The sequence below is a fragment of the Cucurbita pepo genome, chromosome LG17 (genome assembly GCF_002806865.2).
Source record: "Cucurbita pepo subsp. pepo cultivar mu-cu-16 chromosome LG17, ASM280686v2, whole genome shotgun sequence".
In the NCBI taxonomy this organism is placed as follows: Eukaryota; Viridiplantae; Streptophyta; class Magnoliopsida; order Cucurbitales; family Cucurbitaceae; genus Cucurbita; species Cucurbita pepo.
Window position 1 is genome coordinate 7,250,949 of NC_036654.1, and position 14,037 is coordinate 7,264,985.

Sequence of the window (14,037 nt, forward strand, 5' to 3'; positions counted from 1 at the left end):
AACAGAAGCTAGGCGTGCAAGCCAGGTGGGAGAGAGAGAGAGAGAGAGAGAGAGAGAGGGAGAGACGTGAAAGAGTTAATTAGGAAAGACGTGAGAAAAAGAAATAGAAGGGAAGGAGGAGAAGGGAAGGGGGGGACTTGCGTTTACTGCGACCGCACAAAGAAAACAAAAGAAATCAGAAGAATTGACGGCGTTAAAATCACCTTTTTCACCCCCCCACCCAACTTCTTTCTAACCATTTCTTCTTCTTCTTCTTCCTCTTCTTCTTCCTCTTCCTCTTCTTCTTCTCCATCAACAAACAACAAAACCAAAACAGAAACCCAATTCCCTCTCTTTTCTCAGGCGAGGGCTCCCAATCTCGCCAGGGAATTCCTTCAATTCTTCCTCCTCCTGCGCTTCCCCTTCCAGCTCTTGAGGGACATACAGCTTTGGACCCCCAACCTTCTGAACCACCAACACAATACTCCATGAACAAGCTTCAACCGCCCAACCTGCAATGCACCAAATTTGAGGATCGAGCCCTTTCCACCATCTTCCACGCCACAGCTGCCTACTACTCCATCTTTCCTTCTTCAACCTCCCCCCACTGCACCCTTATGCCGTAATCTATTCTCTTCTCTTCTCTTCTCTTCTCTTCTCTTCTCTTCTTTCTCTGCTTTTCCACCTTTTTCTTCTTTCTCTTCTCTAAAGGTAAGCTCTGCTGTTTCTACCCCTAATTTATTTACTTCCTCTGCTTTCCCTTTGCGATCTTGCTGTTTCTCGCTTTCAAACTTCCATCTTTCATTTCAAGAAGAAAAGAAATCTTTAAATATTTTAAGATTTTGATGACTTAATCNAATGCACCAAATTTGAGGATCGAGCCCTTTCCACCATCTTCCACGCCACAGCTGCCTACTACTCCATCTTTCCTTCTTCAACCTCCCCCCACTGCACCCTTATGCCGTAATCTATTCTCTTCTCTTCTCTTCTCTTCTCTTCTCTTCTCTTCTTTCTCTGCTTTTCCACCTTTTTCTTCTTTCTCTTCTCTAAAGGTAAGCTCTGCTGTTTCTACCCCTAATTTATTTACTTCCTCTGCTTTCCCTTTGCGATCTTGCTGTTTCTCGCTTTCAAACTTCCATCTTTCATTTCAACCTCATCATTGCATTACTCTCGAGATCTCAAGCCAACAACGCCTCTTCCTTTCCTCCTCTTTCATTCCCCCATTTTTCTTCTTTTTCTACCTTAACAATTTTTGCTCTACCTCTACATTTTTGTAGGCTCCACCCAACCTTTTCAATTGCTTGCTCCAGGAGCGGCCTTCCAATTTTTGGCGCCCTTTTTATGGACCTTCTTTGACTCATCCTTCTATCTCTTCCGATTTCTTCTTTTTCGGTTCCATCATGCCCTCTGAAGTATTGGACCTCAAGGCTTTATCTTCATCTTCCTTCTTCTCCCACGATTTACGTCATTCAGATGAGGTATACTCCCTTGCCTCCTCTCTACCTTTTTTCTAGCATACCAGATTGCTTCTTCTTGCACTTCATCATACTGCATTTTCCTCGATCTGAATCTCACTGCCTCCTCCATCATTTCTGTTTCCTTCCAATTTCTCTTTTTTTTTTTTTTTTTTTTTTTTTTTTTTTTTTTTTTTTTTTTTTTTTTTTTTTTTTTNATTCCAGGGGCAGCTTGGAGTTTGGAAGTTAGCTAGTATGCCAAATCACCGTGGTCAGTACAAATCACTCTTCAACCACTTTTATCTCTTCTTTTTGGTTACTTTTAGTTTCTTCAGTTTTTATCTTTATATTGTATAGTTCAGGAATTCGGTGACTTTGTATGGTTGAATTCTTGAGTGAAACAATATAATTTTGCTTAATTCATTGACCACCACATATTTCTTGTTCTGTATCTATTCTGAGAAATGGAGCATGCTGGGGTTCCAAACAGGTATAAGGGAAAATACAACGATATAGAAATATAATCACGATGGAAGTTAATTCTCATAATTAGGATCATCAACATGATACTGAATGCATAAAAAAGTGCATTGTTTGAGGATACTTGTCTGTGATTATCCCACTGTAAAACAGAAACAGATTCTATCGTTTGTTTTAGATGATGTTCGACTGAAATTTTAGTTTTTGGATCCGTTAATTGTCCTCTATTTCTGATATACCAGTTTTTATAAGGGAATCTTGCTTTTGTTTTGCATCTAAAATACCTAGTCTTGAGTTTACTTATGATGATTGTTTGATCAGTTGATATCATGATACAATCACTGCCCGATCAATTCTTTTGAGACTTAGTCTTCTCTCTCCTAACCTCCCAAAGTATGACCAGCATGAGGCACATGTCAAATACCGTGTATATTTGGCTTTTTTTTTTTTTTTTCCTTTGATAACTTGATTACTTGGTCAACCCACATTGGTTCACAGTGTAGCAGCATTACCTCCCTGAATGTCTATAGTACTGATTATTGTTAGATTCATGCTTAGTTTGACAAATAATACTAAATATCGTTTTATCCCCTCTGGTTAGCCACCTCAAATGTGCACACATTCGCAAAGATCTAAAATAAAAGTGAGATGAGAAAGTCATCAATTTTGCAGTCCAGTCTGTTTCAATTCTGCCCTAACCTTCATAACTGGTTTCAGTTTTGCCCTAAACATTTTATTACCTTCAATTCTACCTTCAATCTACTAATTCATCTAGGCATTTTGACGTGAATTGCTTTTGGAGGGGCTTCTTTTACAAAAAGAAACAAACAAATAAATGGATTGGAGGTGAAATTGAAACTTTCTAAGTATTAAGGGCAAAGTTATAACCAGCTCTGTGGATCAAGGGGATTTTATCTAATTCTGGCTATATATTTATGCATTTTATTTTTGCCATATTCTGGGAAATGGAGCTATCTTGAGTTGGTTCTGTTGTGTTGTTAAATAAGCTTCTTATTGTATTGGTGAGAAGGCTTTTCCTCTACTGAAAAGGTATTTATTTCATTCAATGTTTATTGCAACATGTCAGGTGCTTCATCATCTGTGGAAAAACTTTCAATGGGTGATTGCCCGGCAGAGAACTCACTGGAAAATCACGATTCATTTCCTGTGAGAGACCAGAATGCAAGTCTTATCCTGAATAGACATGCTGTTGGAGCTGAAAGAACATCCAATTATTTTGCTCGGAATAATGAAGTCAATATGATGAATTCTCAGTATGAGAGTAGTCTTTTCTCGAGTTCTTTATCAGATATATTTACTAGGAAATGTGAGTCGCTTGATTAATTCTTCACATATTTGTACCTGATGAGAATGACAGCCATTGAATTGAAATCTAAATGAACTTGCAAAAAGTTCTAAACATGCTTAATTCTTGGCTCATTCTACCTTATGAGTTTTAGCCTTACAAGTGTTATCATTTTACATATTTTTATTTGTGCAGTGCGATTTTCTCCCAGCAATGCACTATATGGCCATTCTGTTGATACTGTTGCATCTCACTTTGAGGAGGAGGAGGTTTTTGAGTCACTTGAAGAGTTGGAGGCCCAAACCATTGGGAACCTCCTCCCTGATGACGATGACTTACTTGCTGGGGTAGTAACTGATGGGCTTGATTGTTTGATTGAAACAACTGGCGAGGATGATGCTGAGGACTTGGATTTCTTTAGCAATGTTGGAGGGATGGATCTGGGTGATGATGGCTCATCTGTTGTTGGACAGAAAAATTCTGAATCTTCTGGAGGACTATTTAACAATTTGCTGGGGATGCATAACGGTGCTATGGCTGGAGAGCATCCTTTAGGCGAACATCCTTCCAGGACACTGTTTGTGAGAAACATAAATAGCAATGTTGAAGATTCTGAATTGAAGCTCCTTTTTGAGGTGCACATTTTTCTTAACTTTCAATGTTGTTTCCATTGTGCATTTCAAAGTTACATCTTGCGCTAATTAATATATCTTACTTTTGATTAAAAATCTGCAGCAATATGGAGACATTCGCACTCTTTATACAACATGCAAACATCGAGGGTTTGTTATGATATCCTATTATGATATTAGAGCTGCCCGTAATGCAATGAAAGCACTCCAGAATAAACCGTTGAGACGAAGGAAGCTTGACATACATTATTCTATACCGAAGGTTGGTTTCTGTTTAATAGATTTTCTGTCCAGTGTTATCTCATCTTTTTTGAGTTCAACTGATTAGTGGTGGGGAATTGAAACGCTGACCTTTAAAAGAGATGTATAGTGTCATAACTAGTTGAGCTATTATTTTATTTGTTTTTCCATTTTGGTTAGCTAGCTGCCTTAGAAGTATTGGAATTTTGTGGAGATTTATTCTTACTCTGTAATTCTAACCACATCAAAATATCTGCCTTAAATTCTTTCATGACCTCTTTGCTTCCTCACATCTTTCTCTGTACTACTTTTTCAGGACAATCCATCTGAAAAAGATATTAACCAAGGAACTCTTGTTGTTTTTAACCTTGAGTCTTCTGTTTCAAATGAAGAACTTCGTCAGATATTTGGTGTCTACGGAGAAATCAAGGAGGTGGGTCTGGGATTCAATTTTGATCATTGCATTCCATAATGTGCTCTGAGGAATCTGACATTATTCTTCATAAATTGCAGATTCGTGAATCTCCCCACAGAAGTCATTATAAATTCATTGAATTTTATGATATCCGAGCTGCAGAGGCTGCTCTTTGTGCATTAAACCTGAGTGATATAGCAGGAAAGCAGATAAAGCTTGAGCCAAGTCATCCTGGTGCTGTGAGACGAAGGTTCAGAAACCTGTGCACTTTTGATGCTTATTCATGCTTAGTTTCAATCCCATCCTCTTTAAAAATAAAATAGTTTCGACCTCCAACAGATTACAATTAAAAGAAACGAGATGTTAGTGGATGCTAACAGTAAAAAAATTATTTTATTTATCTTTGTGCCACAGTTTGGTGCAACAATTACATCCACAGTTGGAGCGGGAAGATATTGGTCTCTATTTGCAACAGGGTAGCCCTCCTGTTAGTTGTAGTGCCGGCTTCTCTGGTATTATAGCCATAAGAAAATCATTCTCGTTACTTGTGAATTCTGAGTATTTTGTTTGTCTCACAAGAGAAAAAATATTGCAGGATTAGTTCCTAGTGGGACTATCAAATCTAGCAGCATGAGTAATGGATCTGTTCTTGGTGTACACTCTATGATACGAGCTCCATCTCGGGAGACCGAGTTGCATCATGGAATATCCTCCAGTGTTCCTAGTAGCTTACCTTCTGTGATGAGATCTGAATCAATTGGCAAGCAATCTGGCTTTATTGACTCTGGTCATTCACCTTCACCACTAAAGCTGGGTATCCGGGCAGCTCCAGCTATTCATCCTCATTCGCTTCCAGAACATCATGATAGTTTGAACAACAATGTTCACTGCAATTCTCTGAATACGATTGCAGGAAACATCAGTCTACGACCACCCGAAAGAGCTGACAGCAGGCAGCTTGTAAACTTTAATGGCCGCTCTATTGAATTGAATGAAGATGGTAAGTTTAGTTGATTTATTTTACGACCTGTCCTGTAATGATATTGAAAGTCTGCTTTAACTCTTTGATAAGGGGTCTTCACTTACAATGATCAATTGAATTGGTCGGTTCACTATGTAGCAGATTGGAGACAATCAACCATTCATTGTTTTTTTTTTTTTTTCCCATTTCTATTGATATCAGCCGGAGAGCTTTTTCTGACCCTTGGTATGTTTTGGGGGGGGTGCATTTCTCTTCTTTTGTTCTCAGTCTTGTTTTAGTACTTTTATGATATTAGCATCATCAACCTTATTATTATTTTTCTAAACTATTAAGTACGTTTCCTGTAAGAAGTAGAAAAGTGATTGCCTGAGATCTTCACTGGCGAATGGTGTTTGACTGGTTCCAATTCCCATTGTAGGTAGAAGAACCTTTATTTTTAAATGATTGTTACTGACCAGAAGCTATTTCATTTTCTGTAAATATCAATGGTTGACAATTTACTTCCATCAGGATGAGAGGTTGATTTTTTAAGCTTTCTCATGCTTTCATTTAGCTGGATGTTACTGTTTTTGCAGTTTTTGCATCTGGTGGTAACAGAACTTGCCCCATTCCTGGACCACATTATACATGGGGTAACTCCTACCGGCCCCAGCCGCCAGCTCCTAGTGTTGTTTGGCCAAATTCTCCATCTTATATGAACGGAATTCCTGCTGCCCACACCCCAACCCAAGTCCATGGAGTTCCAAGAGCAGCATCTCATTTGATGCACACAGTTCTGCCCATGAATAATCACCACGTTGGATCAGCTCCAGCTGTTAATCCTTCTATTTGGGATAGACAACATGCTTATGCTGGGGAATTGTCGAAAGCCTCTGGGTTTCATTCAGGTTCTATAGGGAATATGAATCTGCCTAACAATTCACCACAGTCTATGGAATTTTTCTCTCATATCTTCCCACAAGTTGGTGGAAATTCTGTAGAGCTCCCTATCCCCCAAAGGAATGTAGGACTTCAATCCCATCATCAGCGGTGCATGGTTTTTCCTGGACGAGGCCAAATTCTCCCAATGATGAATTCATTTGACTCTTCCAATGAACGTGGTAGAAGCCGAAGAAATGAAGCAGCCGCTAATCAAGCAGATAAGAAGCAATATGAACTTGACATTGATCGCATATTGAGGGGTGAAGACAATCGTACTACGCTTATGATAAAGAACATTCCTAACAAGTTAGTATTTTTCTCTTTAATTCTCTTTTTTTTTCCCTCGTAATCACCCTCTATCTCAGTTTCCAATCACAATAAGATAGGTACATTGACGTGTTGATTATTGAGTGATATGCTCTGCTTTTGCATGGACGAGTTTACTTGTTATCTTAATTTCCATTCGTAGGTCATTAGCTAATTTTTCTTTTCATTTTTTTCTATTATTTGTTACCTTTTATATGTGTGAATGTTCAGGCCAATCTACGCGCCTCGTCTATTCTTGTGAGACAGTTACCTCACTCTACTACATTTGTTTTTCATTTGTGATACTGAGGTTATATCTAAAAAGATTAGGACAGTTTTCTCCTGAGTGATGGTGTAGTTACCTTTCCTTCTAGAGAAATGGAAATATTTGTAAATGTGTTATAGGCGCTTTTCTAGACAACGTCATTTTAATGGAATGCCACTTCATCAGGTAGGTCTGTTATTTTGAGTACGTAAGTGGTGCTAATTAATGCAGGGACGTAATGATGTTAAACTGCAGAATTGATAGTATTATCTGCAATATCCTCTCGTTTCTAATTCATAATGTTCTAATAGTGTCTCATGTCAGTTGTTTGTCCCATCTTGGTTCTGTCAGAAAGCTAGTAATCCATCATGATTGTAACTGCAGATATACATCAAAGATGCTTTTAGCTGCAATTGATGAACGACATCGAGGAACTTATGACTTCATCTATCTGCCTATTGACTTTAAGGCAAGTTTTTCCATGTTCAGTGCCGCAGTAATATTTTCCTTCGTTCTATTCATGACAATTTTTTTGCTTGTACACCCTATGGTTGGTTGCAGAACAAATGTAACGTGGGATATGCGTTCATTAACATGACTGATCCTAGCCTAATTATTCCATTCTATGAGGTTTGTATGCTACTGAAGCTTGCAGGATATTGAGGTGATAGGTGCTAAGTTTTTATTGACAAAGCGGTGCCATACTTGCAGGCATTTAATGGGAAAAAATGGGAGAAATTCAATAGTGAGAAGGTGGCGTCACTTGCATATGCTCGCATACAGGGAAAAGCTGCCCTTATCGCTCATTTCCAGAATTCAAGTTTAATGAATGAAGATAAGCGATGTCGACCAATCCTTTTCAACACTGATGGCCCCAATGCAGGCGATCAGGTATGAAATAGAATAACATACGAAAATTTTCAAATGGTGGAACAATGGCTGTTTGTTTGCTGAACATGTACTTCTTCTACAGGTTCCGTTTCCAATGGGGGTAAATGTTCGTACTAGGCCTGGAAAAGGCCGAACCAACACCCAGGACGAAAACCCTGATGAAGGTCTATTAATTTCTGGAAATGGTGAGAATTGTTCCAGTGGAGATGCATCTTCTTCATGTGTTGTAAAGGATTTGGAGCAGCTAGTACCATAATTTTTGTGTTCACTAACCTTAGAGGAGGGAGGAGTAACTTAAACTATATCCACCAAAGTTGTTTTGACATAATTTTTATAGTGGCTGAAGGCAGGCAGGGACATTCGCTGCAGTTGGTGACATTAGAGAAGGAATGGTTTAGCTTAGCCAATGCTAAGTGGGTCTCCATCTTCCTCTCCCCACCCCTCTACTCTACGCCCCCCTTCCTCCAAAGGGAAGAAAAAGAACAAAAAAAAGACAATAGTTGAAGGAGGGAGCATCTGGAAAAGCCTCCAAATTTTGATTGTGAGAGTGATATATTTATTATTATTATTATTACTATGATATATTATAAGAGATGGGCATTGAAAAAAGGGAAAGAGTTTTCATGTATATGAGTATTTGGTCCTGGAGATATGTTGTCCTGGTTTGACGTGAGCAGATGAGGCTTCCTCCCTCTGCTATACCCCAATTTCTTCTTCTTTTTTCTTTTCGTTTTATTTTGGGTTTGACTTGGAAGTTCTTGTAACAGTTGAGATTTGGTAGAGACAGAGGGAGCCCATGTGAAAAATTTTGAAATGAACTAATTATCCAAATTTCCTTTGCTTCTGCGTTTTTAGCCTAACCTAATGATCCTTGAGAGAGCCTGGTTTGTTGTTGTTTGTATAATCAATTAAGTGTTCTGGTTTAGCCTAACCTAAGCACACAATTTTTTTATTTTTTTTTTTATTTTTATATTCTTATAATTCAAGTACAAATAAGCTTATGATTGATTGATTAATAAACTCTGTTCTAAAAAAAGATGACTTTTTGAGTATGAACGCAGAATTTCTTTTGGTTTGGCAGAACTTGGACTATGCCTATTCCCTATGCACTTCATTCAAACAATTATTGGAACTAAATTTTCTGACAACGGATAAGTCATAGTACATTGCCTTTCCCACGCCTCGTTGACAAAGTTGCAATTATTTTTGTTTTTTGTTATAGGAACATTTTCTTATTTTCAGAGTTTTGTGTTATATGAACAATGAAGTATTTACACCTTAAATATTCACGATATATACCGTAGCGACTTTAGATTAAGTAAAAAATTTATTGTACGGTTTTTGTTGGCTCTCTCTTACCTATTTTAAGCTAGAAAAGAGATTTAATCTTGAAAAATTGGCTCGTAAAACAACAAAAACTTAAAAATTGAATCTCTCCAACTCCATCTCATGTAATAATTGGATGTTAACTGGGAACACACTACAGTAGCTACTAAATAAATAGATATTAAACACAAAATTCTATATATTTAGTTTAGTGAGAGAGAGAGAGAAATGATGACGATATTAAAGAAGATGCAGGTGGTATGTGTAGGTAGGGAACAACACTATCTATGGTTCACNAGAAATAATAATAATGATAATAAGAGTGCAAAGCAAAGGTGTGTGTGTGTGTATTATATATGCCCTTCATCTTCCTCATCATCTTTCCCTCTTCCAAGTTTGTTCTGGTGTGTGGAGTTTGTATCCAAAATTGAAAGAAGAAGAAGAAGAAGAAGAAGAAGAAGATTTGTAATTAGTAATTTAGAGAAGAAAGGTGGATCGGCGACATGGAAAGCGCCCACTTCCGTGGGAAGCACCGGCGGAGGAAGAAGAAAGGGATCAAAATGATTTGGGTTCTTCTAATTTCTCTCAAAATCAAGGTACTTTCTCTTCACCCTACTTATTATCATATAATATAGTATAGCCATGGGGTTTTTGAGGTACACATATGCTTCAAATATATTCATCAAACTTCAATGCATCATCTATCTATCTATCTCACTTTGCGTAAACAACTTCTCTTTGTGGTATGTGGTGGAGAATGGAAAGCACCCAAAAAGAAAGCAATAAAATTGGTGTTTGTATGGTTTGGCTTGGCATATCATATCATATCATCTCATCTCATCATCCGTCCCTTTTCCTCAATTTCCTTCACACCATTCAATTCAACCCTTCCTATTCTCTTTACGCTTTTCACCAAACTTTCATTTTCCTCAATTTTCCTCAATTTTCAATTCTTTTTTGTTTTTTTCCTCACAAACACATATACTAAACACATCATCATCAAACATTGTGCTCAATAAAGGTAGTTGGATCGATGCATGTTATGTTACAGAATTTGGTCACGGGCACCGACTTTTTTTCTTTTTTAATTTTTTTTTTTCCCAAAGCCTAAGAAAATGAAGAACATGGGGGAGATCTAGGAAAGAGANAGAGAGCCTGGTTTGTTGTTGTTTGTATAATCAATTAAGTGTTCTGGTTTAGCCTAACCTAAGCACACAATTTTTTTATTTTTTTTTTTATTTTTATATTCTTATAATTCAAGTACAAATAAGCTTATGATTGATTGATTAATAAACTCTGTTCTAAAAAAAGATGACTTTTTGAGTATGAACGCAGAATTTCTTTTGGTTTGGCAGAACTTGGACTATGCCTATTCCCTATGCACTTCATTCAAACAATTATTGGAACTAAATTTTCTGACAACGGATAAGTCATAGTACATTGCCTTTCCCACGCCTCGTTGACAAAGTTGCAATTATTTTTGTTTTTTGTTATAGGAACATTTTCTTATTTTCAGAGTTTTGTGTTATATGAACAATGAAGTATTTACACCTTAAATATTCACGATATATACCGTAGCGACTTTAGATTAAGTAAAAAATTTATTGTACGGTTTTTGTTGGCTCTCTCTTACCTATTTTAAGCTAGAAAAGAGATTTAATCTTGAAAAATTGGCTCGTAAAACAACAAAAACTTAAAAATTGAATCTCTCCAACTCCATCTCATGTAATAATTGGATGTTAACTGGGAACACACTACAGTAGCTACTAAATAAATAGATATTAAACACAAAATTCTATATATTTAGTTTAGTGAGAGAGAGAGAGAAATGATGACGATATTAAAGAAGATGCAGGTGGTATGTGTAGGTAGGGAACAACACTATCTATGGTTCACTTTTTCTTTTCACAAATTGAAAGAACATTGAAAAAATAAAGCTTTTCCTTTCCCCATTTGGGTCCTCTGCCATTCAACTGATCACCAACCCTTCTAGTTTGGTTCATTGTATATCAAACTAAAAGCTGAAACCAAACAAAAAAACACTTCACATGCCCAACCCAACCCAACCTTCCTCTTTCTTTCCCTTTTCTCTCTCTATATCTTTGCAATATAATCTATTTACTGTTCAAAATCAAAACATTGGTTTATCAATAGACGACATTCAAAAGGAACACCATGTAGACTTAACCATATTCACTACAATATCATACTCTACTGTCATATCCGAAGCAAAATGAATGCGTTTGCATTCACAAATTTGATTGCGAAAGTTTGTCTTTACAACAAGTATTCAAGAAGCATATAACTTTTCGACACTTTTAATATCTTTACCTTCTCGAGGCAACCTCTTTCAAGATATACTATAAGGGATATGACTATAATATATTTTGTGTTGAAACCATAAAAGATAAAATGACACGAATTGGATGATTTGAGTGTAGAGATAGCTCGACGTGCTTTGTTGCCTACATGGGGGAACATATTAAAGATTGAGATAACTCCCAAAAGTCGATAGTTCATCATATCTTTCTTATAACGTAAGAGCTATCCTATTTTTTGAATACACAAAGTTTCATTCCCTAAATGTAATGTTTGAATTCACTTCCTCAAGGTTTCAAAGTTTGGGACTTTGAAACTTTGAAAATAAATGATTTTCAGTTTTGTTGTTAGAAATCAAAACTTAGTCAACATAATAAATAAAAATTGATATGAATTGTTATTTTCAAATGTAAAGACTTTTCTCCCTACCTATTAACACTTATCCTTTTAAAAGTTTCAATTCTCAAAAATACCTTATCCTTTTATACTTACTTTCATTAGAATATTTGTAATCAGCCGATATTATTTTGTTTGCATTCCCTTTTCCTCAATTTGTAACAGCTCAAGTCTACCGCTATCCGATATAGTCTTTTTTGTGCTTTCCTGTCTAGACTTCCCCTTAAAGTTTTAAAATACGTATGCTAGAGAGAAATTTGTATACCCTTATAAAAAAATGTTCCGTTCTTCTCTTCCACCAACGTGGAGACTTGTTTTGAATCAAAATATTTTGGGTTCAAGATTATTTATGGGGCTGGGAAATTAATATTAGACAACACGTAATTAGAAAAAGAAAAAAGTTTAGCTTTATTGGTGGCCACTTGTGGGTTGAATGAATGAATGAATGGGATGGATTTTTTTATTTTTTATTTTTAATTTATTTGGTTAAATATATAGAAATAATAATAATGATAATAAGAGTGCAAAGCAAAGGTGTGTGTGTGTGTATTATATATGCCCTTCATCTTCCTCATCATCTTTCCCTCTTCCAAGTTTGTTCTGGTGTGTGGAGTTTGTATCCAAAATTGAAAGAAGAAGAAGAAGAAGAAGAAGAAGAAGATTTGTAATTAGTAATTTAGAGAAGAAAGGTGGATCGGCGACATGGAAAGCGCCCACTTCCGTGGGAAGCACCGGCGGAGGAAGAAGAAAGGGATCAAAATGATTTGGGTTCTTCTAATTTCTCTCAAAATCAAGGTACTTTCTCTTCACCCTACTTATTATCATATAATATAGTATAGCCATGGGGTTTTTGAGGTACACATATGCTTCAAATATATTCATCAAACTTCAATGCATCATCTATCTATCTATCTCACTTTGCGTAAACAACTTCTCTTTGTGGTATGTGGTGGAGAATGGAAAGCACCCAAAAAGAAAGCAATAAAATTGGTGTTTGTATGGTTTGGCTTGGCATATCATATCATATCATCTCATCTCATCATCCGTCCCTTTTCCTCAATTTCCTTCACACCATTCAATTCAACCCTTCCTATTCTCTTTACGCTTTTCACCAAACTTTCATTTTCCTCAATTTTCCTCAATTTTCAATTCTTTTTTGTTTTTTTCCTCACAAACACATATACTAAACACATCATCATCAAACATTGTGCTCAATAAAGGTAGTTGGATCGATGCATGTTATGTTACAGAATTTGGTCACGGGCACCGACTTTTTTTCTTTTTTAATTTTTTTTTTTCCCAAAGCCTAAGAAAATGAAGAACATGGGGGAGATCTAGGAAAGAGATACGTCCATGTCATGTGTGTGCATGCCTTTAATTATTATTGTTATTATTATAAAAATGCCTTTAATATAATATAAAACTATATATATTTGCATATATAGCGCCGCTAGCTCTTGCACATGCACCCATTCACATATTTGTGTGTATGTAATGTAATGTAATGTCAGAAAGTGGGAGGAAGCGACATTATAGAGGCGTAAGACAAAGGCCATGGGGAAAATGGGCAGCGGAGATTCGTGACCCCAACAAAGCGGCTAGAGTTTGGCTTGGCACCTTCGACACTGCCGAGGCTGCTGCCATTGCCTATGACAACGCCGCTCTGAGGTTTAAAGGCAACAAGGCCAAGCTTAATTTTCCTGAACGCCTTCAACCCAACCCTCCTCACTCTGCCTTTCTCCCCCCCGCTGGGGCTGCTGCTTCTTCCGCTCCTCTAGCCCCGACCCCGCCAGCCCCTTCACTTCCTCCGTCCCACGAAGAAGCCTTCCCCGGACTTCACCAGTACGCCCAACTCCTCTCCAGCACCGACGCCGACTTCCCTTATTACTCCTCCACTCTTCTCAACCAACCCCACCATTACCCTCTTTATTCTTCTTCTTCTTCTTCTTCGTCCCAACACCACCACCAACAACAACAACAACATCATGATCAAGATCAGTACGGGAAAGATTTCGGCCCCGGTGGCTCAACCAATTAAACCAATATTGATTGTTAGCTCACATTTATATGAGTTTTTGTACTCACAACTACTCCCACGTATGAGATTTTATATTTATATTTATAT

General features: G+C 37.1%; 2 protein-coding genes across 2 annotated transcripts; both read left to right on the forward strand.

The window, feature by feature from the left end:
- Positions 1-90: 90 nt before the first annotated feature.
- LOC111778380 (protein MEI2-like 4) lies at positions 91-8,713 on the forward strand. Its single transcript, XM_023658165.1, has 15 exons — positions 91-690; positions 1,257-1,457; positions 1,659-1,704; positions 3,001-3,240; positions 3,415-3,854; positions 3,955-4,113; positions 4,408-4,524; positions 4,605-4,756; positions 4,921-5,018; positions 5,102-5,506; positions 6,064-6,715; positions 7,365-7,449; positions 7,542-7,610; positions 7,692-7,871; positions 7,954-8,713. The coding sequence occupies exons 2-15, from the start codon at positions 1,380-1,382 to the stop codon at positions 8,125-8,127; spliced, it is 2,895 nt and encodes a 964-aa protein (XP_023513933.1). The 5' UTR covers positions 91-690; positions 1,257-1,379; the 3' UTR covers positions 8,128-8,713.
- A 987-nt stretch (positions 8,714-9,700) lies between these two features.
- Positions 9,701-14,037, forward strand: LOC111778828 (ethylene-responsive transcription factor ERF113-like). The gene is made up of 3 exons (XM_023658808.1): positions 9,701-9,793; positions 12,593-12,707; positions 13,424-14,037. The coding sequence occupies exons 1-3, from the start codon at positions 9,701-9,703 to the stop codon at positions 13,948-13,950; spliced, it is 735 nt and encodes a 244-aa protein (XP_023514576.1). The 3' UTR covers positions 13,951-14,037.

Excerpts from the sequence above, each read along its gene's own strand:
- LOC111778380 (XM_023658165.1), top strand. The coding sequence starts at position 1,380 with ATGCCCTCTGAAGTATTGGACCTCAAGGCTTTATCTTCATCTTCCTTC. Across the intron at positions 4,757-4,920 it reads CCTGGTGCTGTGAGACGAAG|TTTGGTGCAACAATTACATC; the intron begins GTTCAGAAACCT and ends TTTGTGCCACAG. Across the intron at positions 5,019-5,101 it reads TTGTAGTGCCGGCTTCTCTG|GATTAGTTCCTAGTGGGACT; the intron begins GTATTATAGCCA and ends AAAATATTGCAG.
- LOC111778828 (XM_023658808.1), top strand. The coding sequence starts at position 9,701 with ATGGAAAGCGCCCACTTCCGTGGGAAGCACCGGCGGAGGAAGAAGAAA. Across the intron at positions 9,794-12,592 it reads TAATTTCTCTCAAAATCAAG|AGAAGAAAGGTGGATCGGCG; the intron begins GTACTTTCTCTT and ends TTAGTAATTTAG. Across the intron at positions 12,708-13,423 it reads TAATTTCTCTCAAAATCAAG|AAAGTGGGAGGAAGCGACAT; the intron begins GTACTTTCTCTT and ends ATGTAATGTCAG.